The sequence below is a fragment of the Rhinatrema bivittatum genome, chromosome 2, assembly GCF_901001135.1.
Source record: "Rhinatrema bivittatum chromosome 2, aRhiBiv1.1, whole genome shotgun sequence".
NCBI lineage: Eukaryota > Metazoa > Chordata > Amphibia > Gymnophiona > Rhinatrematidae > Rhinatrema > Rhinatrema bivittatum.
The window spans coordinates 388517110-388542562 of record NC_042616.1 but is presented as its reverse complement, the minus strand read 5'-3'; the positions used below and the strand labels follow the sequence as shown (position 1 = coordinate 388542562).

Below are 25453 nucleotides of genomic sequence, written 5' to 3'. Positions count from 1 at the left end.
GTACATGCTGTGCCTATCATTAACTTAGATGCAATATTCAAAGCCATTTCCACAAATAAAACACCATTTTACCTGTGGAAATGGGCTCTTTGAATATTGACCACCTCAATGTGCAACATTACTAGCATTGGCTTAATTTAATAATGTATATAGAAAATAAATCCTTAGTGGAAAAAAAACCAAGTTGAAAAGTTAAAAAAAAAAAAAAAAGTTAACACAAATTTAAAGTCTTGTGCAAGTTTCAGGTGAAAGAAATTTGAAAGAACTCATTAACCACTGTCTTATACAATACTAATGAGCCACAAAACCAGCTACTGAGCAATTAAGAAAAGTTTAAATAGAAAAGAATACAGCATACATTGGTCTTAGAAAAATGGTTAAATTAGCACAAATTCAACCAATTATTTCTGTGAAAAGGTTTAAAGAATAAAAGAAGAGGCAGTATCTGTAAGACAAAGTACATATAAACCTTTAATGAATCAACCTTACAAAAGACAATGGCATCAAAACATTTGACACATTTGTACAAATCTGGTCCTATGAGTGAGGACAGTCTCTGGAAGAGAACAATGCTGACAAGGTGCTCTCAACATGTCATGGGCTATGAGACACAATTGGTGAAAACTTCCAAACCGTGCATGGTGGAGGGATGGGCTCAATCTTTCTACAAATACCGCGATGTTTGTAAGGTCAGGTTAATGGATACTGTTGAGAACTACTGCTGGCAGACCAACACTGCGGCTCAAGAGGATGCCACGTTCCCCTGTGAAAGGGATCTAGTCATCTCACTATGTACAAAATACGTCTTCAGGTCTCCTTTGCCTTTCACATTAATTATTCCCCGGCAAGTGCAGGTATACCCCAGCATTTGCAAGACATTGCTGGTCTCCTCTGTAACCTGGAATAAAGGGAGAAAATCCAGTTATGCTTAAGTAGATAAACAGAAGTAAAGATAGAAATGATCTTTTATACACTTCAACAAAGGAAAAAAAATCATGAAGTCCAGATACAGAAGTTTCGAAAATGTCACACTGAAAATATACTGAATGCTCCATAAACAGATGACCTGCACTAAAACCCAATTCTATTTTATAGTCTATAATTAGCTGAGAAGAATTCTAGTACCAGAACTACTTTTAGCTGATTGTGCCAGAATTCTCTTAATAATCGCGCAGGTCACAGTCGACACTTTTTTGCACATTTCTTGGCAAACAGGCCATATTTTATAATAATTCATTTGCTGTTGTGGTAGCAATGGGCCAATAAATTTGGATATGGGGTGCAGATGAGGATAATTATTTGCTGCAACAAAAGTGAAAAACTATTGATCCACTTCCAATGAAAGGGGTATTTCTACTACCTGGAATGTTTGTATACATTTTAATTAACAAGGGGGCCATGGCTTTATTTTTCCAGAACTTCACCTCTTCAAATGCCAGCAAAAGATCCTCTTGTCTGTTTGCCTCATCTTTCATTTCTGTTTTTTAGGTTGTCTTGTACTGCAGAGAAGCAGCAGCTGTCACCTTCCATAATAACTCTAGACCATGCTCAGGACAAGCTCTATATATTATGAACTTCCATTAAAAGTTTTATTTGGATGAGAAATATAGCTCTGAATATCAAATGCAGGCTGCCGACGATACCGGCAAGAGATGAGCAGGGAGGGTGCAATACTTTTTAGTGATGGCTCTGGCAAATCTCCAGACATTGGAAATGCCTGCGCACATGGGTGCCACAAATACATTTCCTTACAATCTTACCACTATTTTTCGATGCCACATAAAAATAGGTTGGTTTCTCCTTCAGATTGGAAATTGAAGGGTAAATGCCTTGCTAGAAGAAATACTCATTCTGCAACATTTTTTCATGGTATAAAAAAAAAAAAAAAGAAAAGAAAAGATATCTTAGCCGACTTTGGGAATACTGGGTTCTGTCCTACAGAGGGTTTTGTGCTTGCATTTTTATTTTAATCAGAACTCTGCAGAAGAAAGGCCTGCCTGTTCCGCCTGCATGCAGGCTCGGACATTGTTCTATGCCGATTCTTATATTGGGTCATGAAAGCTTATATTGTGCAGTGCACAATATAAGCTTTCATGACCCAAGGATACCACCTGAACTGATCTAATCTGCAGTTTTGACTTACCGTATATTAAATGGATGGGGAGAGAGTTTAAATAAAGGAGTCCCAAAGACAGCAAAACAAATCATTGTTGAAATAAAAACAAAAAGGGATAAATACTGAAGAAAGGTGTTCCCTTCACTTCCTCTAAGTTTGTTACAACACCGGAAATTGAATTCAGTGTTTTACACTAAGTTTGCGATTCTTCCTTGGAAGATATTTCTCCCTCAAATAGAATGGCTGTGGACCAATGAGCTGAAGTACAGTGCATAGTTGTCCCTAAAGGCTTACATTATCCTGTCTGTTTTTCCACAAGATAATACAAGTTAGTCTAGTGGAAAATAGGAGTGCAGCATGGCATAGCACTTCACCATGCTTCCTACAGCAAATCTAATAATCTTCAGCTGCCAAAGAAAAAATATACCGAGCATGACAGGAATTTCCAATGTATGGCAGAAACTCAGAAAGGACTAGAATACGTTTGGCAAGCAGGTTAGAAAAAGAATGAATGCTGAGTATTGCATTGCTTGCTACTCATGTTTATATAATATAAAGGGTCAGTTTGCAAATGGAATAATACCCAGACTGAAAATATTATATGAACACCCAATGGCAATCAATGGGAGAGTGGGGTCCTACCAGAGACACCAGTGTTCATGAAAGGGTGGCACAATCTCCAGTGGAGGTGGGAAAGGCAAAGGCACTACAGGAATTCAAGAACGCATCAGATAAGCACAGGGGATCCTTAGCGATGAGAAAGTGATGGAGATCAAGAGCATTCTAGGGTATTGCAACAGGGAGGGGGATTGGTCAAATGTGGACTCTATCTGTCATAATATTTTATGTTTCTATATTGTTACTATAGGTTAGTAATATACATGTCGATATTCATAAGGGTTTCTCTGGGACAGCCCATGAGTTTAAATATCCTGCCCTGCTGAATGGCTACGTTTTAACTGGAGTCATGACCTGGCTAAAACTTAGCTGGATAAAAAAGAGGCAGGGCAGAGGCCTTCTGGGGCATGGCTTAAATTTACCCATCAAGCCCTGATATTCGGCACTAGCTAGGAAACATTATCTGGATAACACTGGTCAGGAAAAATAGCAGCCCTAAAGTTAGTCAGATAATAACGGCCCCCGCCCCCCCCAAACTCAGCATGCAGAGTGGGTACCGATTTCCCCATCCCCTAGGCTCCTGCCATAAAAAAAGGTGGTGGAGAAATCCCCACCCCCACCATTTCCAAAAGTGGTCCCCTGGGCTGAAATCTACAGTGCCTTGTAAAACTCTTCACACCCTTGTACATTTTTCACATTCTGCTGTCTAAAATCTACAAATCAAAGTGCATTAGAGTAGGAGTTTGTTTCACTGATCTATAAGTAGTATAGGAGGTCAGGAAACAAAACGTAAGACCACCAGTTTATGCTGTTCTCAGGAAGTTTTATTAATATGATAAGGCAGAGTTCAATGATAAAGAAACACATTAGCGGTCCCCCAACACGGACCGTGTTTCGACAGACTGCATCAGGAGGGACCAGGTCAAATAGTAATCATACACACAGAATTTAGTAACAAAGCATTTTCAGGGATTTGTACTCACAGACTTGCAAAATGGCACTTATCAAATATTTAGAAGCAGCATCTTTAGAGCACAGTGTAGCTTTGGTTTGTCTCCTGACCTGCTATACTGCATCCACTTTGTGGTTTGGATTTCACCACCTATTTGTATGCCTCACTGATCTATACAACGTACTCTACACTTTCATCCTGAAAGAATAATTATGGAAATATTCTAAAATTAAGAACAAACAATGAAAGAGTCTTGATTGCACAAGTCTTCAAATCCCTTGACTCAATACTTGGAAGAAGCTCCTTTTGCAGCAGTAACACCACCAGGATGGTGTGGCTATTTGTCCATTCTTTTTGGCAGAATACCTAACCTCTTGCAAGTTGGCTGGGGATCATCCGTGCACTGAAGACTTCAGGTCTTGCCAAGGATTTTCTATTGGTTCAGGTCTGGGCTTTGACTGGGCCACTCGAGGTCATTCACTCTCTTTCTTCCTTAGCCACTCTATTGATGTTTTTACTTTGTGTTTAGGATTATTGCCTGCTGAAAGGTGAATCTTCTCCCCAGTCCCAGGTCTATGGCAGACTGGAACAGGTTTTCCTCCAACCAGAGGCGTACCTGAAGTGTTTGGCACCTGGGGTGGATACTTCCTTTGGCATTCCACAAACGTATAATTTTAACATTTACACACTCATATTGTAATATGTATTGGGTGTAGGCTTGACCACCAGGAAAGCCATAAGTAAACAATTACAATTACAATGTAGTACACCTCCCAAACCAAAACCACACTAACTGCTAGCACTCAAATAATAAAAACCCTAAAAGGCAACACTGCAGTTATTATACTGGGCCCTAAAACACCAATACACCTATTAAGAGAGCAGAACAAGCCAAGCTGCTATAGATCTGTACACAGAAACTACATGCCAGCACAATACCTCACCTCGGTCACACATGCAGAATATAGATAACCCTCACCAAATGCAGAATCAAGAGACCATAAAATATAAACAGAAACATGCAGAAAAAAACTGAACTGGAAACTGCAACAATTTAGGACTCTGTATATAGTGCAAAAATGGAAAAAGCAAACAACTCCATTCCTCATAAAACATCAACCAATAAAATCAAGAAATATAAAAACCGTATATAAATATAAAAACCATATAAATAAAAATACCTATTTCAAAACAGTTGATGAATTGACTAATATCCAAAAATTAATAACTCAAAATTTTTAAAAGTGTACCAAACATCAAAAAAATGTCAAAACAGCAGATACATCAAATAAAGTCCAATAATTAAAACAAACGTGGTAAAAAAAATAACCCCAGCTCTCCAAACCTGGGAACTTCTGATTTCCAGTCATCCTGAGATTGTCAATGATTAGTGGAGTAGAGGGAGGGTGCACACTTTATTCTCTCTCTCTCGTATACACAAACTCCCTAACATAAGTTATTCATTCTCTTTCTCACACATGTTGCCTCTCATGCACACTCCTCCTCTCTCACACACACAAACACACAGGCTCTGTCACAATCACTGGCTCTCCTTCCTCCCACACACAGGTTCACTTCCCCCTCTTCACCCACTCACACACACAGGCTCTCTTCCCCCTCCCCCACACACAGGCTCTTTCATACTCACTGGCGCTCTCCACAACTCCCTTAAGTTCTCTCCCCCCCCCCACCCCCCGCACAGTCACTCATTGGGGCTCTCCCTCAGATATACACCCGCAGACTCTCTCTCCCTCATACACATAGCTCTCTCACAATCACTGATTCCCTCTTCCTCACATATACACACTCACAAGCTCTCATACTCACTGGCTTTCTCTCCCATGCACACAGGCTGCTCTCCCCCTACTCTACTCAACAAGCTCTCTCAAACTCTAGGGCTTCTCTGACTGAGCGTTCTGGAGGACTCATTGGGCCTCTTGCTCCTGCTGTGGGTGGGAAAGAAGATCCTGAAGTCCCCATCCCTTCTCTGCTCATATATTTGGTTGACAGGGCTTGGATTCCCTGCCGGCCATACCTGGGAACTTTAGATTTCCAGTCCTCCTGAGATTGTTGAGGAGGGTGCACAAAGTTCAACCTCTCTTACACACATATATACAGGTACTCTCACACACGCACACAGGCTCTCTTCCTCACATAAACACACACAGTCATATACACCAACACCACCCTCTCATTCACCCCCCCCCAAACACCACCACTCTCATACACACACACCCATACACCACCACCATCTAATACATGCACCCAAACACACACACTCTGACTCCTTCTCTGTCAGGCATACAGACATGCTGGATACCACTCACTCCTGCACACACATAGATACACACACTGGCTGCCTCTCTGTCAAGTACACAAATACATGTGTTTCCTCTCTCGATCACACACACATGCTTCCTCTCTCTCAGCACACAAGCTTACACACACACATATACACAATACTCTCTCTAGCAGGCTTGCAGGAGTGATCCCCTGCCAACATGGGACCCTCCTTTAGTTGGACTGCTGGGCAGGACGTGATCCCTGACAGCTGTAGTGCCTCCTGGCTGGAACGTCTCTTCTTCTCTTCGGCTGGCAGAGTTTTGGCTCCCTGACGGCCTGCTGTTCCTGGATGGAACGCATCCTCTTTGGCCTGCAGGGCTTGGACTCCTTGCCAGCCCGCTGCTCCTGGCTAGAAAACGTTCTTTTCTTCAGCCAGCAGAGCTTGGGCTCCCTGCTGGCCGAAGAGAAGAAGAAACGGTCCAGCCATGAGCAGTGGGCCGGCAGGGAGCCCAACTCAATGCATGGATTTTTCTCTCTGCGACTGCGCTGACAGGTGCTATTCACGAGGTTGATAAGTCGCACAGATGCTGGCACCCCCCTCCTTGTCGTCATGGGGGTAGAATGCCCTCCTCGCCCCTCCCTCAGCACACCTCTGCCTCCAGCATCAGCCTGTACTTTGCACCATCCATCTTTCTACGTATCACATAGCATTGACACCAAAAAGGTCCACTTAGGTCTCATCACATCATAAAACCTTCTCCCATACATGTGCAATGTCTCCTAAGTGTTTTTTCATAAATATGATGTGGCACATAATATGGCTTTTCTTCATCAGAGGCTTCCTTCTTGACACCCTCTCATTCAGTAGGGGTGTGCATTCGTTTTTGATGTATTGGCAATCCGTAATGTACTTGTCCCTATTCGTTGTATTCATGGGCTCACGAAACGTAGGGCGAACCCCCCCCGAATACAACATATCTAACTAATAAACCCCCCACCCTGACCCCCCCCAAGACTTACTAAAAGTCCCTGGTGATCCAGTGGGGGTCCTGGAGCGATCTCCTGCACTCGGGCCGTTGGCTGCCAGTATTCAAAATGGCACCAATAGCCTTTGCCCTTACTATGTCACAGGGGCTACCGGTGCCATTGGTCATCTCCTGTCACATGGTAGGAGCACAAGATGGCGCCGGCCATTGTAGAGCAAAGAACAGACTCAAAAAGGATTTGAATCAGCACAAGTTTGAAACTTTGTGAGCAGGAGTTCCAATTGTCAAGGCTTCACAGTCATGGACTTGGGGGAGGCACTACTGCTCACACAACTTTCAAGCTTGTACTCATTCAACCACTTTTTTGTGAATATTACAGAGGGCTTAATTTCTGGCAGAACAACTCAGAACAGTGTTCTGCCACCATTTTTCTGGGCCCTGAGAAAACAGTGCAGAGCCAGCAGTGCATAACAATTCTGGCTCCCCTGCAGAAACAGACCAGAGCCAGTAGTTGCATGGATCATATCCTCCCCCCAGCCCTTGGAGGAAACAGAGAATGTTGGAGCTGCTTACCCTCAGTCGAGAGCAGCTACATGGCTTTGATTTTTGTACAGCTTCCCAGCACAATTTAGGTGACCAAGGTAAAAAAAAAAAAAAAGACACAAAGTAAATGCCGTCAGCCCCACAGCTTCTGCCACTCCTGGATGTGTTGGCTTCCTGCTCATCTTGCCATCAAGGACCAAGAGAGTAAATGAGAGAATGTGGGGAGGGGAAATGAGTGAAGGGATCAGAGGGAGGAGAAAGAGAGTGAGTAAAAAGATTGGAGAGGCTGTGGGTTGCATGGGGATCAAAGATGCTGCAGGGCGTGAGTGAGGAGTTTGGAGGGACTACTAGATGTGCATAAGATGATCAGATTTGGGGACTGGGAGTAAAGTGATCGGAGGGAGTGCAGAAAGAGTGAAGGAGGAGAGGGGAGGGGATAGAACTGGATGTGGTAGAGGGAGGGAGAGAGAAGAGCGTGAGTGAGGAGAGCATGTGGCATGGTTCCCTTCCAAGCAGAAAAAGAGCAGGCCCCACACTCCTGTCCACAGTGTCTGAGGACAATGGACAGTGTACACTGGTCTGCTCCCGCCCCCCCAAGACAGAAGTGAGCCAACTGATTCTGACTTGAAGAAGAGGCCTGAACTTTACTGGCCAAGAAAGGAGAGGAGGAGAGTTGCTGGAGAGGGTGATTTTCCTAGGAGAGAAGAGGTTCGAGTAGCACCAGGAATAGGGGGTTAGACTTAGGGGCTTTAGGACCCCTGCCGGGGGGGGGGGGGGAGGGACATGAACCACTAGGGAATTTATAGAGAGGGGGGATGGAGATGGAAGATCAGGATCAGCAGGGCAGAGAGGAGGAGGAGTTAGAGAGCATCCCATCCTCTCTATTTGCCTTCCCCTTCCTTACCACAGCGATCCTGCATCCCCAATCCCTAACCATCTCTCGCCCACCGGTGCTCTTAAGAGTGTGAAGAGTGCGTTTGGGTGTGTGGGAAAGAAAGAGAGGTCACACTGAGCCCTGCCCCCCCCCCCCCCCCCCCCCCCAAATTTAACCCCCTTCCACAGTTCTACCTCTCTTTTGTCTACAAATGGGACTGCATGATCACTGCAGTGTTCTGGTGCCAAACGGTTTCCACTTTAAGATGACATAGTTTAGAGCGCCACAAAGGATTTTCAAACATACTGACATTTTCTTCTAGCCTGTACCTTTGAATAATGTTATACTGGAGTCCTTTTAACAGCTTCCTGTTTGGCATGTTTTCACCTTTGCTTCAGATTAACTTCATACAATAGAAAGTGTTTACTTCTTCATCCAGGAGTATTCAGATCAGCTCCACTATTGTGACTGGACACAGGGGGGCTCTAGTTAAGTTATTATGGGTCTTGTTAAGGCAATTCATTGAACTGGAGCTAATGTGGGTTTGCTGTGACAAAGGGTTTAAAGACATACTAATTCAACCCCTTTTTGTGTCTGTTACTATGTCTGCAATATATGTCCACATACTGTTCTGTGTAATTACAGAATTTGTACATGCACCAAGTTTACTCTCTGTACAGAGCCAAGGAAATGGATCCCCTGTGTGACTGAGATTGTCAGATGGCTGTGAGTGTGCCAGGAGAACGTTTAATGAAACTGGACAGTCTAAAAGCCTAAATATTAAACAAGATTTTAAATTTATACAGTAAGAGGATGAGGATCAAGGCAGGATCGGTGGCAATGTATGATTCTTGCTGTATGTTTTTAGCTCCATTCCATAAGACTGCATCCCAGCTACTTTTAAAAACATGTGCTTTTCTCCTAGTCCCCTGCACAATCACACTCACCAACAAACTTGTTCACCTATTGATATTTAAATGTTTCAAGGCAACTCCCTAAGAGTTCCAGCCTACATGCTGGCCAGCTATTTGTGATCCAAGCTTGAAGTAAGTAAATGTGCTTTGCTATACACTCCACTTCAGACAGATTTTTGTTCTTGTGCTAATATGATCCTTCTTAGGGGCCTAAAACATTGGAAGCCTAAATTTAGGCCTGCTATTTATTTGCCTAGATTTAGGAACCTAAATTAGGTGTCTAGTTCTGAAAATCAATGCGAAGTTCCTACCTCTTGTTTCCCCACCTTAACCCCGCCCACCATAACCACTCACTTTTTAGGGCCTTAAAAAACTTTCAAAAAGCTAATTTAGGAGCCTAACTCCAAAAGTTAGGAGTATAAATTCTTTGAAAATTGGCCCCATTATATATAGTTATGGTCTGCACAACACAAGCCTTTTAAACAAGAATCTCAAAGTTTTCTTGCTAAGTACTTAAACCCAAGAGTGATGCATTATTATAGAAAGGCAAAAGAATATGTAAATACATACTTGTATTTTGCCCAGGACGCCCGTGCTGTCCATCCTGCTTGCTACGTTTACAGTATTGCCCCAGATATCATACTGTGGTTTCTGAGCTCCAATCACTCCAGCTATAACAGGTCCATGATTAATACCTAGAACAGTACATTAAGAACAAACACATTAATAACGTGTTGCCTCAACTACAACAACCCTTTTATTCAAAGTTATATTGTATTGTAGGTTGCCAAAAAGAAAATATTATTTGTGCAACAAATAGCAATATCAAAAAAGGCTTCGTATTTTCTTTCTGAGAAAATACTTTTTCACTGAGAAGGTAGCAGATACCAGGAACTGACTTCCAGTTGAGGTGACAGGAGTCAAAACTGTGGCAGAATATGTACATGGATGGGACAGTCACAAAGGGGACTTAGTGGCAGAAGGAGAGAGAAGATCAGAGATCAAGTGACAGCACAGTAAAAAGGTACAAATGGGCAGACTGCGTGGCCCTAGCGGCCCTTTCCTGCTGACATCTATGTTTATTATAATTAATACTGTAGCTTTATTATCCTCTTAGACTTTCAATCTGCCTCCCATCTTAAAGATGACACATTTTAAAATTAACTAATCTCGTCCATGTACCATTTAGTCACACAGTTCTAATATTAATCTTAGGATTTCATTAATGGACAATATGTTGGTCCTACTGCACCAAACGGGCTAATGCTAACGTTTTGATAATATACTTTATTGTATACTGATCATATCATTTATCCGTTAAGAATCAAGCAAATCTTGTCCTTTACTGTTAAGGGAGCAAGTTTTATACCTAAGTCCACAATAGTTTATAGTAGCTCCAGTGCATGAGGGAATAGATGTCTCTAAACTGATTAACATGGAGGAGCTATTAGGGATATCATTGCCAACATAAGAAAAGTTAAACATAATTTAGTTGGGAGTCAGAATCATTGAAGTGTGTGGGAGACACCCGATGGTTTGAATTTAAATTTTATGTTCTGAACCAGTGGAGAGAGATTCAGTCAATCGAAACCCAGGAATGATCTGATCCATGATGTGGTTTATCTCCACAAGCCTTGTCACAGGTTGCTGAAAGGTAAAAAACTTCCACTGCATCCACGCTTGGCTTCTGACGGACTGAGATTTATGCTATTTGGGATTGATGGTAGGTAATACATAAAACATTAGCTCCTTCAAATTAACTTACGTAGAATCACAAGCAAAAAGTATGAAAGATGTTTGTGGTTCATTAAATCAAGGAACTATGAACCAGAAAAATGACTGGGGCCTACGCCTGCTCTGCCACCAACTATGCAACCTGATCATCTCACTCCTCTCCTTTCCAGCATTTTTTTTTTTTTGAGCAAGATGTTTCTCTTCTTTTTGATAGAGAAGAAAAGTTCATAATCACAACCTAAAGAACCTCCTATTAACTTGATAGTATTGGATGGGTGGAATTTTAAAATACAGCCCATTAAGAATAATAAATAAAACATCCTGGACTATATAAAGTGCTTTGGGGCAGATTTTTAAACGAGCGCGCGGGGTACATGTACCACCCGATTTTATAACATGCATGCGCTGCTGCGCGCATGTTATAAAATCCAGGGTTGGCGAAATCGGAGTGGCCTTGGAGGGAACTTTTCTTCCGCTCCCCCCCATCTTCCCCTATCTAACCCACCCCCCCAGCCCTATCTAAATCCCCCCCACCTTGTTTTATTTTTTACGCCTGCCTCTGTCAGGCGTATCTTGCGCGCGCCGGCCGGCTGCCGGCACGCCATCCCCTGGCCCAGCCACTGTGCCAGAGGCCTCGGTCCAGCCCCGGATCGGTGCCACACCCACGACCCAGCCCCCTTCCCGCCCCTTTTACAAAGCCGCGGGACATAAACGCGTCCCTGGGCTTGCGCGCACTGCCGAGCCTATGCAAAGTAGGCTCAGCGCGCGTAACCCTTTGAAAATCTACCCCCTATGTTTTTCTTCTTGTCATTTTGCTGGATCCTATTCTTACAATCATGGACTGTAACCAAGAAAACCCTGCCTATCCAACAACACTTGGAAAACAGAAATATTTTTAGATCACCAGCTCAGGTGCCCAAAACAAAATAGTAAAATTCATCCCAATATACTAAGAGGTTGATATTCATAGGTTATGTCCAGGTAACGTTTGGCATTATCAAAACAAACCCCCATGTTTGAAATCCACCCCCTCAGCTTAGTGGCTGGACAAATAGTTGCCCAAATAAACTTTACCCAGATTAAGAGAGGTGGTGCTCTGGGGGTTTCCGAGCACATTTAGGGGCCGATGCAATATTATTTCCGGAAAGCGGGCGCTTTCTTAACGCAAGGTGGGGGCGCCATGCAATACGCAAATTAGGGGGTCGGTTTTCATTACTGCAACCGGCCGGTTATGAAAACCGACGCCGACATTGGTCTTCAAAGCGGCTGGCAGAGTTTTTTTTTTACTTTTAAAAACGTACAGAAAAGCAGTTTTTTCTGTACTTTTTTTCAGTGCGCTCAGCAGGCAGGCGTTTATATCTGAGCAATAAATGTGTGTCTGAGACGCACATTTATTTTTTTGCATTTGGAGTGAATGAGTATTAGCCTCATTCACATGCATTTGCATGGATGAGCGCTAACTCATTCACTTCACGTCGGACGTGCGTTAAATAGGCGCTAATCCCCCTATTGCATTAGGGGGTGGATTAGCGCCTATTTAACCCGCGGCCAACAGTGGGTTAAACAGTGCGCTTGGCTGAGCCCCCTGTATTGCTTCGGCCCCTTAATCTGTAACCGGTCAGTACCGGTATTCTGTACTGACCAGCTACAGTTATCTAGATAACTCAGATCAGCCAAACAGCTGTCCTAAAGTGGTCTGAATAACCAAAACAAAGTAGCACTGAGCGGCACCCGAATGCTCGCTCCATCTCACCCACCAAATAGAAATTTGTAAAGGCTATGGGTGCCCTCTTTTTCCACTCCTGCAGCAGACTTTCCCAGTCCCCCTCTCCCTCCCAAAAGAAAATTTGCTGGAACTGTCTGAATTCCTTACCTCCCCCAAATCTTAAACAAATGAAAAGGAAAAAGCCCAAGTTAGGCTCCAACTTCCCGAGCCCCTGAACCCCCTAGAAGTGTTCCTGCCTCTCAGCGGGAGGAGGAGAGCTGACAGCTGGACACATTTATTCTCTGCACTCTAGCGGGCCGATACAGTAAAAGTCGCGGGAGAGCGGGCGAACGCCTGTTCTCCCGGTGCGCGCATAGGCCAGTGTCCTGTGCGCGCGATACAGTAAATAAAAATATTTAAATTAGGGTCCGCGGCAAAAAGAGGCGCTAGGGACACTAGCGCGTCCCTAGCGCCTCTTTTTGGACTGGAGCGGCGGCTGTCAGCGGGTTTGGCAGCCGACGCTCAATTTTGCCGGCATCGGTTCTCGAGCCCCCTGACAGCCACGGGGTCGGAAACCGGACGCCGGCAAAATTGAGCGTCCGGTTTTCAACCCACGAGCTGCAGGCCGATTTCAATTTTTTTTTAAACTTTTTTTAACTTTTGGGACCTCCGACTTAATATCGCCATGATATTAAGTCGGAGGGTGCACAGAAAAGCAGTTTTTACTGCTTTTCTGTGCACTTTCCCGGTACCCGGAGAAATTAACGCCAGCCTTTGGGTAGGCACTAATTTCTTAAAGTAAAATGTGCAGCTTGGCTGCACATATTGCTTTCTGAATTGCATGGGAATACCTAATTGGGCCGTCAACATGCATTTGCATGTTGCGGGCGCTATTAGGTTCGGGGGTGGGGGGGGCGGTTGGACGCTCGTTTTTGACGCGCTATTACCCCTTACTGAATAAGGGGTACTGTACTGTATCGGCCTGTAGGTGAACAGACTCGTCTGTAGCTCTGAATGGGGACTGGCCTATTCACCTCCGCGTGCTGTACGACATTTAATATTTAGCCTAACAAGAGCAAGTAAGGCCCCTCTCCTCTTCCCACTTTTTGGCAGGGGGAGAGGAGGGATGGAGATTTGAAGTCCAATTTGCTGTTCACTTAAGTAGGGAACGGGGAGGTAGAGGTTTGGTGTGACCCCTAGAAATTTTCTTTCAGGAGGGGGAAAGCCTGCTGGAGGGGCCATGTTTTACACTATAAAGTGCTGGGAAGGAGGGTGACAAGGGATGAGGTTGCACAGGGAGAGGTGGGGGATGGGCATTATTTTATTTAAAGAGTGGTGAGAGAGGTAGAGAAGAGGGGGCAGGTTTTTTTTGTTTGTTTTTTTTTTAAAGACAACTTAGCCAGTAAGTACATAATTTTTTGGCACTAACTGGCTAAGTTTACTGGGGAGACACATTAAATCCACTGGTCACAGTTTGTCCAGATAGCCAGTTAGGTTCAGCTGAATATTTTCCTACACATAGCTGATAAAATTGGATGGTTATTGCATCCGCTTAGCGGCTTACTGAATACTGACCTCCATCAGTGTAAACTTTGATGGGATCCTGTTCCTACTTTATCCAAAATTCTTTTAAGACTGTAATCTTTTCCAGCTGCTAACACACGTGAGAATATGGCCCACCCAGCAATCAACATGTACAGGAACATTTGTGCACAGTATATGAGAGGGGTGCAACCAGAACTTAATTTCTGGCAACATTCCATCTCCTGTCTTTTCACTGTCTGTCTGGGCTGTTTTTCCACTCTCCCTCTGTGTTTAAGGCAACTGCTTTATACATGTTTTAATCTCTCAGGCTGCTGCAGAGGATTATGTAAATAAGCTTCCACCCAGCCCAGGCATTCCTGAAGGTTGCAGGGGCTGATGGGGGGGGGGGGGGGAGATAAATAATTACCTACCCACAGTAAACAAAGGCTTTGCTGGTCTCAGACCTGTGCATATCCAACCCATTCTAGTTAGCCTCCTTAAAAAGCACAGGGGATCATGGACTGGCAGTGAATCCAGTGCCTCCAGACCCTCTAACTTTATCGTGCTGCTAGGGGTGGGGGCCTGAGCCAAAAGTGAGTGGGCACAGGCCCATTTGTGGCCATGCCTTTGGAATATGAACTTGTTTAGTAAAATGTGTTTCAGGACGGCCAACAAATCTAAAACAATGCAGATCAGATCCTGCTCCCAACTCTGCCACTGAGCGGCACTGTGTACTAGCTCTAAGTGCAAAAGAAACAAAACTGATAGAGAGAGGAACTCAATAAAGGTAACTGAATGCTGTTTAATTAAAAATCAAATCTTCAATATGTGTACAAAATGGATTTATAAGCTTCCACTATTTAACCACTAACTGCATTTCACAATTTGCAAGTTCTGCATTAAAAACCTTCCAAGTATTATTGCAAAGAGATTAAACCTTGAAACACATGCCAAGAGGTAAAAATGGCAATTAGGGATGGGGAGAATGAAACTATTGGTTTTGAACAAATTTCATCCCATTTCTAGTTTACAGCTGATCTGAGCCTTACTTTGGACAATCTTCATGATATTGTGAGAAAAGGCAAAAAATATATATTTGACTGGAACAGTGTGAACAGTGGGATGTAGAAAGAAAGCGGTCTCTATGAGGGGTCCTGAACTATGGGATTCTGCCCCATTGGATGTTAGGCTTATGTCTAATTATTTAGCCTTCAGGAAAAGGGTAAAGGCTTGGGTTTTCGGGGGGGAGACCTGTTTGCCTGTTCACTCTGAATTGGGTCTAAAGTGTGCAGCCCTATTTTATGATGATTTTAGTGAACTTGTATATTATGTATTTAGTTGCTGGTTATGCACTGTTCTATCAGCTTTTGCTGAGTATATGGTATATACAAGCTGAAAAATAAATAAATAAATGCAAAATAGGTCACAGGAGCTATTTACTAAAATGCATTAAAACGTGCAATTTTAACACACTTTAGTTACCTTGGTAATTAAGTACTGCAATGTATTGAATACCATGGTATGGTTCTTGTGGTTGGGAACTTACAGATATTACCCACGGGAAGGTGCGATCCCAGCCTCTCTCCATCACTTAAACCTGAAGGCGTTGGCCAGAAGAACAGTGTTGCAACAGGCAGATTCTTCACCTGGGATTGTGGAAGGCTACATGTTTATCTTTATTTCTCTCTTCATGCTCTTCCTCTCACCTGAGCTTCTAGCCCAGTCACCTGCCACCAACCCTGTTCAGTACATTTGTAATGGAGGGGTCAGAAGCCAGGGGTGCCATGGATATTCATCAATGGTCACCTGTACTTTTCCCAGATTATGTTCCACGCTCCTTCCCCTATATTCCAGATGATCTGCAACTAGGGACCATAGTTTCCAGCTCCCTTCAGAACATGATGTTGACATAACCCTGGATCAGCCAGAAAGTGTGTCAATTTTGTGATGGCTGAAACTCTGTCCTTTACAGAGGCTGTATTCACTGACTCTGCAATATTTCCAACCCCTGCTTGCTTGCTGAGCAAGAATCAGATATGGGAATTAAACCTAGATCTCACCATCAGAATGACTCATTTTAAGCTCTTTGAGTGAAGCAAAGCACATAGGGGCGGATTTTAAAACGAGCGCGAATAGCCTACTTTTGTTTGCGCTCCAGGCGCAAACAAAAGTACGCTGGATTTTAGTAGATACGCGCGGAGCCGCGCGTATCCGCTAAAATCCTGGATCGGCGCGCGCAAGGCTATCGATTTCGTATAGCCGGCGCGCGCCGAGCCGCGCAGCCTACCCCCGTTCCCTCCAAGGCCGCTCCGAAATCGGAGCGGCCTTGGAGGGAAATCGGAGCGGCCTCGGAGGGAACTTTCCTTTGCCCTCCCCTCACCTTCCCCTCCCTTCCCCTACCTAACCCACCCGCCCGGCCCTGTCTAAACCCCCCCCTTACCTTTGTCGGGGGATTTACGCCTCCCGGAGGGAGGCATAAATCCCCGCGCGTCAGCGGGCCTCCTGCGCGCCGGGACGCGACCTGGGGGCGGGTCTGGAGGGCGCGGGCCCGCCCCCGGGACGCTCCCGACACGCCCCGAAAACTCCGCGCGGTTCGGGCCCGCCCCCGACACGCCCCCTCCGAAAACCCCGGGACTTACGCGAGTCCCGGGGCTCTGCGCGCGCCGGTAGGCCTATGTAAAATAGGCTTACCGGCGCGCAGGGCCCTGCTCGCGTAAATCCGCCCGGTTTTGGGCGGATTTACGCGAGCAGGGCTCTGAAAATCCGCCCCATATTGAAAAGAATGATCCTTCCATACATACCCACTCGTAACATGAAGTCATTGAATGAATGTTTATTGATCACATCCAGTTTTGCCACTAGCGCAAATCCAAATTCTACCATTGTCCCAATGTGCATATATTGTCTGTCGGGCTCCTAATGAAAAAAACAAACAAAACATAAAATATCTTTGCAAATGCCAGCAGAACTCATGTACTTTTATCTTTTGAAGCTAGATTTGAACCTCTGACTATTCTGGTACAGTACTAAAAGGAGTCACTCCAAATATTAATATGTACACGGCATATAACTGTTTGCCTAGCTAAAGAGCCAAATCAACATTTAGATTGTTTTGAAAGTTAAAATTAATATTATTAATGGCAGGCCTGCGAATTACACAAGAGACATAAAAACAAAACTTGGGCAAAGAGAGAGAAATAACTCACCACAAATTAATAAAGTAGAACTTATATCTTGCATCAGTGTACTTTGTATATACATCATATGAATTATATACCATTATATCTGGACACAGAATCAAGATTTGGATTTCATTTAGACAAGTTTGTATGGAGCATGCATCACACAAAAACTTGTGCAAAATGAATCAAGATGTGTGCTAATTTCAGCGGCGAATTTATCAAGACCATTTGTGCACCGTACAATCACATTTGCCCAGCAACATGCTATGATCAGCAAATGCGCAACGACGGTTCAACATACATACATTAAGTGGATCATGAAGGTAATTTATTTCTGCTAGAATGCATGGTTCACCTCAGATATGTATAGAGGGTAATTTTCACCCAGTCCACACAACAGTAAAATCTGCAAGTACACTGTTTCACATGTTTGCTTTGAAAATACTGCAGTAATTGGCTGAGTACGCGCACACTTTCATTCACTTACAGTTCCATTTTCTCTTCAGAGGCATAACTTACTCATGTTTATTTGCATGCATACATTTTTAAAATAAAAAAGCACGTGCCTAAGTGCCAACCCTGCCCATGGAGTGCTGACTCAGTGCACATAAAAGTATGCGCCAAACTGAGTTATGAGTGCATTCTTACTGGCACTCAGCCTGGGTCAGTTTTACAACAGCCATTTACGTGGGTGAAATCAGGTTCTATGGGCGTACATGGCTTTGAAAATTAATTCCAAATTAAAATTAAAATGAGAATTTGGATCCTGTTTTATAGGTGCAAACAGTGAGGAAAATATAGCACATGCCATAATGATCAGAAAATGTGTTTACTATTAAAATAGGAAGAGTAAACATGAAATTTTGCGCAACATGAATCCTTTTCCTTGTCAAGAGACATACGTTTTCCCATATTACTGCACAACAATGAAAGGAGACCACCACAATGGAAGAAGGAGCAGTGCACCGCAGTATTTTTTCTCTGCAGTTCACTCAGGTGCAAACTAACACCGAAAGGAAATGTGTTGCGTGTATAGTAGAGCATATTTCAGGGTTGTTAGAGGCCTTGGGGCATCTTAAGTTATGTGATCAGAAACAGTTGATTGACCTCTTACGAAAATGTCATTTCAACTGTATTTTACAGTGATAGACTCCTGATCATTTCACTGGTTAACATGGCCTCACAAATCTGCTACTTTTTTTTTTTGAAGGGGTGAATAAGCATGTGGATAAAAAGGTGAATTGGTAGATGTGGTATATTTGGAGTTTCAGAAGGCGTTTGACAAAGTCCCACATGAGAGGCTTCTAAGAAAACTAAAAAGTCATAGGATAGGAGATGTCCTTTTGTGGATTCCAAAAACTTATCCAAACCTTTTTAAAAACCAGCTACACTAACTGCACTAACCTCTGGTAACAAATTCCAGAGCTTATTTGTGCATTGAGTGAAAAACAATTTACTCCATTAGTTTTAAATGTGCTATTTGCTAAGTTAATGGAGTGCCCCATAGTCCTTCTCTTAGGGGCGGATTTTAAAACGAGCGCGAATAGCCTACTTTTGTTTGCGCTCCAGGCGCAAACAAAAATACGCTGGATTTTAGTAGATACGCGCGGAGCTGCGCGTATCCGCTAAAATCCTGGATCAGCGCGCGCAAGGCTATCGATTTTGTATAGCTGGCGCGCGCCGAGCCGCGCAGCCTACCCCCGTTCCCTCCAAGGCCGCTCTGAAATCGGAGCGGCCTCGGAGGGAACTTTCCTTTGCCCTCCCCTCACCTTCCCCTCCCTTCCCCTACCTAACCCACCCGCCCGGCCCTGTCTAAACCCCCCCCCCCCTTACCTTTGTCGGGGGATTTACGCCTCCCGGAGGGAGGCGTAAATCCCCGCGCATCAACGGGCCTCCTGCGCGCCGGGACGCGACCTGGGGGCGGGTCCGGAGGGCGCGGCCACGCCCCCGGGCCGCCCCGGGCTGTAGCCACGCCCCGGGCCCGCCCCCGGAACGCTCCCGACACGCCCAGAAAACGCTGCGCGGTTCGGGCCCGCCCCCCGACACGCCCCCCGACACGCCCCCTCCGAAAACCCCGGGACTTACGCGAGTCCCGGGGCTCTGCGCGCGCCGGTAGGCCTATGTAAAATAGGCTTACCGGCGCGCAGGGCCCTGCTCGCGTAAATCCGCCCGGTTTTGGGCGGATTTACGTGAGCAGGGCTCTTAAAATCCGCCCCTTAAAGTGTAAATAATCGATTTACATCTACCCGTTCTAGACCTCTCATGATTTTAAAGACCTCTATCATATCCCCTCCTCAGCCTTCTCTACTCCAACCTCAACAGCCCTAACCTCTTTATCCTTTCCTCATAGGGGAGCTGCTCTATCTCCTTTATCATTTTGGTCACCCTTCTCTGTACCTTCTCCAGTGCAACTATATCTTTTTTGAGATGTGGTGACCAGAACTGTACACAGTACTCAAGGTACGGTCTCACCATGGAGCGATACAGAGGCACTATGACATTTTCCATTTTATTTACTCTTCTGTTCCTAATGATTCCTAACATTCTGTTTGCTTTTTTGACTACCACAGCACACTGAGCCAACAATTTCAATGTATTATCCACTATGATGCCTAGATCTTTTTCCTGGGTGGTAGCTCCTAATATGGAACCTAACTGTGTAATTTCAGCAGGGGTTATTTTTCCCTATATGCAACACCTTGCACTTGTCCACATTAAATTTCATCTGCCATTTGGATACTCAATCTTCCAGTCTCATAAGGTCCTCCTGCAATTTATCACAATCTGCTTGTGATTTAACTATTCTGAATAATTTTGTATCATCTGCAAATTTGATAACCTTATTCGTCATATTCCTTTCCAGATCATATTTAAATATATTGAAAAGCACCAGTCCAGGTACAGATCCCTGAGGCACTCCACTGTTTACCCTTTTCCACTGAGAAAATTGACCATTTAATCCAACTCTGTTTCCTGTCTTTTAACCAGTTTCTAATCCACAAAAGGACATCGCCTCTTATCCCATTACTTTTTAGTTTTCTTAAAAGCCTCTCATGAGGGACTTTGTCAAACGTCTTCTGAAAATGCAAATACACTACATCTACCGGTTCACCTTTATTTACATGTTTATTAACCCCTTCAAAAAAATGAAGCAGATTTGTGAGGCAAGACTTGCCTTGGGTAAAAAGCCATGCTGAATGTTTTCCATTAAACCATGTCTTGTATGTGCTCTGTGATTTTGATCTTTAGAATAGTTCCACTATTTTTCCTGGCACTGAAGTCAGACTTACTAGTCTATAGTTTCCCGGATCACCCCTGGAGCCCTTTTTAAATACTGGGGTTTCATTGGCCTTCAGGTACAAAGAATGATTTTAATGATAGGTTACAAATTTTAACTAACAGATCTGAAATTTTATTTTTTAGTTCCTTCTGAATCCTGGGATGCATACCATCTATTCTAGGTGATTTGCTACTCTTTATATGTCAATCTGACCTACTATATCTTCCAGGTTCACAGTGATTTGGTTCAGTACATCTGACTCATCACCCTTGAAAACCATCTCTGGAACTGGTATCTCCCCAACATCCTTAATAGGAAACACAGAAGCAAAGAATTCATTTAGTCTTTCTGCAGTGGCCTTATCTTCCCTAAGAGCCCCTTTAACTCCTCGGTCATCTAACAGTCCAACCGACTCTCTCACAGGTTTCTTGCTTCTGATATATTTTTAAAAGTTTTTATTATGAGTTTTTGCCTCTACGGTCAACTTCATTTTAAATTTTCTCTTCACCTGTCTTATCAATGTTTTACACTTAACTTGACATTGCTTATGCATTTTCCTATTTTCTTTAGATGGATACTGATCCTTTGCTAAAATAGCTTCTTTCATGTCATCTTTTAACCATGCTGGTAATTGTTTTGCCTTCCTTCCACCTTTCTTAATCTATTTAATGTTTGGGTACTTGCCAGGTACTTGTGACTTGGATTAGTCACTGTTGAAGACAGGATACTGGACTTAATGGATCCTTGATCTGACCCAATATGGCATATCTTATGTTCTTATGTATCCCAGCTATCAACAAATTTCTAACACCCCTATCATGAGACTTAGACATGACCATAATACATTTTCATTGCTTGAAAAAGTCATTATAGCTCTTTACAAGTTTTCTCTTTAAAATTCTACTCTGCACCCAGAAATCAATATTCACAGGGGTTTCTCCAGCTAACTAATGACCCGATTTTAAAAGGGCTACAAGTGTAAATTTTGGGGGTTATGCGCCTGGCCAAGCCTTGCACGCACCACGCGCATTTTACAATGGGCCTGGCCATACGCGTAACCCCTGTTACGTGCTTAAGTGCCGGGCCTGTTGAAAGAGGTGGCCAGGGGAGCATGGTCTGGGTAGGGAGGGGGCCGGGCTGGGACAGCGCCATTATCTGCTGTCTGGGGAAGTGCGTGCCACCAGCTGTGTGAAAGATACTTCTGCTCCAGAGGAGCAATAAGTATTAAAAAAAAATAAAAATTAAGGGCTAGGTGGGGTTAGGTTAGGGTTCTGGAGGAGAGAGGAAAAGGTAGGAGGGTAGCATCAGGGTTAGGGAAGTTCCCTCCCAGCCCGCTCCTTAAACCCCCCACACGAGTTGTGGGCCACCTGCACATGCGCGTGTGGATTTTAAAATCCATTGCGCATGTAAGCACGGCCATAGGATTTTATAACATGCGTGTGCATTTTATAAAATCAGCGCGTCCATGTGGGCACGCCAGGAACCACGTGCGGGTCTTAAAATCGACCCCTTTGGGAGCTAGCCAGGCAAACCCGTGTTCTGAATTTCCCATTCTGCCAAACAGATATGTTTTAGCCGGATAAAAAGAAACACGCAGGAGTGTGTTCCAGGCACATGGCTACGAGTTATCTGGCTAGTGCTAGCTGGATAAACTAAGGCTGGTGGGAGATAACTTTGCCCAAAATACTTTACTGGATACTTTCCACTAAATATGTAGGGTAAAGTTACTCAGTTAACTTTCCTGCTGAATATCATCATATTGTCCAGCATAAATAGACTGATTGTGCTGATCACTAGAGAGTGGAAGTGGTGGGGCAGGAAATATGTGACAATGTGTACCTAACATACAAGTCTTAGCATGAACCCTCTGCAGTATTATTTTTAGCTAGGATTCCCAACCAGAATTTATTTTTGTTTGTACAGTTGATATTTTGGACATAGGATCCTGAAGCTGCTTATTATAACTGATGTCTTCTTCCATTAAAAATATCCAACTTTTCAGAAGAAAAACTCATTTTACTAGGTTTGACACCTATTGATTAGTTGTCAGATTCTTCTTATAGCAGACTAACTTGAATCAGCAGATGCTACCAACACCTTTATGCTGTGTGAAAATGCCAAAGAATACAGCCAGAAATCACACACTCATATCGGAGAAAAGTACCCTTGGCTTGAGAATAATGTAATTTGCACTGTTAACATTTTAATTTTGCAGTCTCAGAGTGATGCACAGAGTTCTGTCCATAATAGTCTGAGAGTATAACTTAGAGAATTAGGCCCTTTAAAGCTAAACCAATAGGTTTACAGCAATGTGCCTGCAAAGTGACTCTCACCATGTATAGGTCACATGCACAGAACTGTTTCTGCAATTTAAATTTAACATGCTTGGGTGCATGTGACTTTTCCAAAGAAAATGCAGCACAAAGAAATTTACAGGAACAGCTCTGTGCTGGAACTCTGATTAACTGCTGGGACAAGGAAATTAAAACTGTATGCTCCAGTTACCTATCGAGAAACTCTTCTATCAGAACTCTTATTTCCCAGCATTGTTCCAAGTTTACATATTCCTCCCTACTGTTACATACCACACTTTTTGTCTGAGAAGTAATCCACTTTCATGAATAGGGATTTAAATGGCTTCAGACAGAAAATTGTCATTTGGGGGATCAACTCTTCCTCAGGTTGTAGCTCCTTATTTCCGACAGGTGCAGTCAGACAGTATACTGGTTCGGTGTCACCCTTGTTCCCTCTGTCTGCAGCCAACTACTGAGCTCATCTGATAGTTAACAAGAGGGGAAGAGAACCTGGCAGCATGGCTTGAGGCTATATGAACAGTAGGAATCCTTGAACAAAAAATACCACTAAGAGAAAAAAATATGTGTATTGCAATTGGATTTTTACTTTATTTTTCTGGCTAGGCAGCATCTTCCTGCTCCTTTGGGATTCCAATTGAATCTGAAACTGTCTCCTATACAGAGAGATATAGGGGTCTATTTACTAAACAGCATTATTGCTAATGTGTTCATGCATATTATCATACTGTAACACTTAAATTAATAAATGTACTTTAGTGTTAAATTGCATTACATTAATGCAGACTAATATTTAAAAAAAATGTCTTTGAGCAGTATTGCAAGTAAATACATAGTTAGGAAGCAGTTTACTAATATTAACATTGGTAAGGGTAAATCATGTGAAGTAATGCAATTTACGTTTACTCGCCAAGTAAAACTACACCTTGGGAGGTGCAGTTAAAGTTGTAGCATTAGCTTTACTGACTGAGACAAGGCCTAATGTGGGATGTAATTTCTCCCCTATCTTCTGATTTAAGCAGAAGTCCACACATGGCAATCGTAAGCCCCCTCCATTCCCTGGAAGAAGCAGAAGAACTTCCCTGAGTGATGGAAGTAAACCTCTTACCCCATTATTTAATTTATTTTTTTTATTTAAAAACGTTTCTATACCGTTGCTAAGTTTAAATACCATCGCAACGGTTTACATGTAGACACATATTTAATGTAGGTAAGTGTACTATAGTACATTCTAACAGGTGCCGTCAAAGGTTCGGTTACAATATTTATTTTTATTTTATTTAGCATTTTTATATACCGAAGTTCTAGTAACAATGTTACTAATCACTTCGGTTTACATATAACATTGGAATGACTTAACAAGTGAGTCTTACATAGAACAGGAAAATGAACTTGGAGAAGAAAAAAAAACCAATTGAAATTAATAAGTTAATAAATAACATTAGAACAATAATAAATAACAGCAATCCTGTAGAAAGGTGATTAGAATGAATCAATCGTGAATAAAGAATTTGAAAAATTGATCAAGAAAATTGATCAAAGGGATTAGAAGTTGATAAAATTGATCAGAGGGATTAGAAAATTAATTCTAGAATTATTGAACAAAGTGGTATGATATGAAATTGTCCAGGAGGGGGGAGTTATGGTGACAACTCAGTCGTAGGCTTGAGAGAAAAGCCAAGTTTTAAGTCTTTTTTTAAATGTGAGGGGGCATTGTTCAAGCCTGAGATTTGATGGTAGAGAATTCCAGTGAATCGGACCCGCAGTGGAAAGGGCTCTTTTGTTTAACGAGATTTTGAGTGGAGGGGTTTTTAGAGTGCCTTTTTGCGATGATCTCAACGGACGAGAGGAAGAATGTAGAATATATCAATAGACATAGTTATTTAGCAAAGTAGTTCATGACCAATTGTACCAAGGTACTTACACGGGTAGTTTTATCACACATAGATTTATAGTTAAGCTTATTGTGGTGTAGAGTTCATAGACTAATCTACTGTAAAGTTCTAAGTACCCTGGGTCGGTGCCTTTCTGTCTTTTCCTGAATTATTTCTCTCTATTCTCTCGTCTCTTTGTAAAATGCTTGTTTAAAAAGCCAAGTTTTTAAACTTTTCTTGAATGTCTTGAGATCACTTTGTAGTCTGATCTCTGGAGGCATTGTGTTCCAGATTATGGGTCCTGCTAATGATAAGGCTCTTTCTCTCACTTGTGTCAGCCTTGCTGTTTTAACTGATGGAATAGTTAGGATTGCTTTATTTGCTGATCGGAGGTTTGTGTGTGGAGTGTCTACCCGTAATGCTGTGTTTAGCCAATCTGCTTTCTCATCATAAATTAGTTTGTGAATGATAGATAGGGTTTTGTATTTTATTGTGTGCTCAATTGGTAGCCAATGTAACTCTGCTAGGGTTTCAGTTATATGGTCCCTCCTTCTTT

The 25453-nt window shown here is 43.1% G+C and overlaps 1 protein-coding gene across 1 annotated transcript in view; it reads right to left on the bottom strand.

Annotated features, from left to right (window-relative positions):
* Nucleotides 1-475: 475 nt before the first annotated feature.
* The window catches only part of ADCY2 (adenylate cyclase 2), a 1371519-nt gene continuing 1346541 nt past the window's right edge, over nt 476-25453 (bottom strand). Inside the window, exons 23-25 of the mRNA XM_029590013.1 lie at nt 17051-17165; nt 9857-9981; nt 476-898 (exon numbers count right to left, since the gene is read on the bottom strand). Of these exons, the coding sequence (XP_029445873.1) occupies nt 743-898; nt 9857-9981; nt 17051-17165 (396 nt within the window). The 3' untranslated portion in view covers nt 476-742. The remainder of the gene's footprint in view (nt 899-9856; nt 9982-17050; nt 17166-25453) is intronic.